The sequence below is a fragment of the Papilio polytes genome, unplaced genomic scaffold, assembly GCF_000836215.1.
Source record: "Papilio polytes unplaced genomic scaffold, Ppol_1.0 DF820645.1, whole genome shotgun sequence".
In the NCBI taxonomy this organism is placed as follows: domain Eukaryota; kingdom Metazoa; phylum Arthropoda; class Insecta; order Lepidoptera; family Papilionidae; genus Papilio; species Papilio polytes.
The window spans coordinates 50,624-52,169 of NW_013528559.1; the positions used below are offsets into that span (position 1 = coordinate 50,624).

Consider the following 1,546-nt stretch of genomic DNA (forward strand, 5'->3'; position numbering starts at 1 on the left):
TTCGATATCTTTTACGTAGTTGACTTAGTGTATTCGTTTTATAATAATCCATCAGTATTGCTCATATTACCGCTCGACTGTCATATTTTTTAAAAAGTCATTCGTATCGAAATGTATAACACTATATTTTTTAAGTTCAATCAACATAAAGTAATTTACCTAAACAAATACTTTTTGTTTCTATTTCAAAAGGCATTTTGATAGACAGTTAATTATATATCTATTAATTCAATCCTCACCAGCGATAAAATGAAATAGGCACAAACCACTTCTTATAACCTGTCCATTTATACAGATCAGTGACTGTTTGCTTACAACGCCATCTAGTGATAGCATTTACACAACTTCTTGTCCATTCATCGAAGCGGTCGCGGCCGCTTTTTAATCTGTCATCTGTCATCGCGTCTGCACAAACCACCAACGTCGTGCCGTGAGTTAAATTCAAGTTTTGCTGTATTTATACAATTTACTATACAGTGACATTTATTAATGCTCTCTTAGCCATTCAACAGATTGTGATGTAACTTTGGTAGGATGCATGGTAGACTGCTTCTAGTAAAAGATCTTTAAATAAATTTATTCAATGGAACATTTTATTTGTATAGTTTCCTTTGGTACGAAATTACCAATGTCATTGCTAATTTATTATGTTTTAAACCTCGAAACATATAATCAAAATTAACAAACCTCTCTACGGAGTTTTTGGCCAAAACGCAGAGTATCATTGCGGGATTTTTCCTAGCGATGACTTTCTCGCAAATCATCGCGTAATCAGATTGTCCGTCGCGTTGTATTGTCACTGAGAAATAAAACATTTTAGTTATATTGCTGATCAATATAATATTTGTGTGGTGCACCTGTAGAGAGAGGCATAGATGTAGAAATAAATGAATAGATTGCGTGAAAGGTGACATGATTTAGGGTGTAACTGAGACGAGGCATGACAGAGTTATTTAGTGAACGAAAACCCGGTGCGCTCTACGGGAGTAGAATAAGGTAGGGGAGATAATGAAACGGAGGGAAAGGGAAAGTGGATTTGACGGTGGAGACGCATAGGAAGTGGATATATACCCCTTATGTACGTCCAACCTCCATTTTTTATACTATAAGGTAAGGCAAACGAGCAAGCGGCCACCTGAATCCGCCAAAATGACGAAGTGACCACTGCCTATATACATCCGCAATTACAGATGCGTTGCCTACAGTTAATCGACGAAAGAAGAGACGCACATAAATAGGATATTGCCTCTTCCTATCGTCTCCTGCACCGTCAAATCCGCTTTTCCTTCCCATCCTTTTACTCTTAAGTTAAAGAAAGGGAAAGTGACTAAAATTAGGCCTCCGGCACCACACTGATAAGACGAAACGCAGAATTGCTTCCACTTTACGCTTGCCTTCTTTCTATTGCATTAAAGCGGGCTTTATCACTGTCATAGATCCATTGATTAAGGGAAGGATAGGGTAGGTAGGTAGGGGGAGGTCACCGCGATCGCTGCGACGGGTGGATGCCCTACCGAGCATCTGCGGGCAGATGAGGTCGGGGTCT

The 1,546-nt window shown here is 39.1% G+C and overlaps 1 protein-coding gene across 1 annotated transcript in view; it reads right to left on the minus strand.

The window, feature by feature from the left end:
• The window catches only part of LOC106110392 (protein aubergine-like), a 9,683-nt gene extending 8,588 nt beyond the window's left edge, over positions 1 to 1,095 (minus strand). Inside the window, exons 1-2 of the mRNA XM_013292218.1 lie at positions 1,083 to 1,095; positions 688 to 799 (exon numbers count right to left, since the gene is read on the minus strand). Coding sequence (XP_013147672.1) covers positions 688 to 799; positions 1,083 to 1,095 — 125 coding nt within the window. The remainder of the gene's footprint in view (positions 1 to 687; positions 800 to 1,082) is intronic.
• Between the last annotated feature and the right edge of the window lie 451 nt (positions 1,096 to 1,546).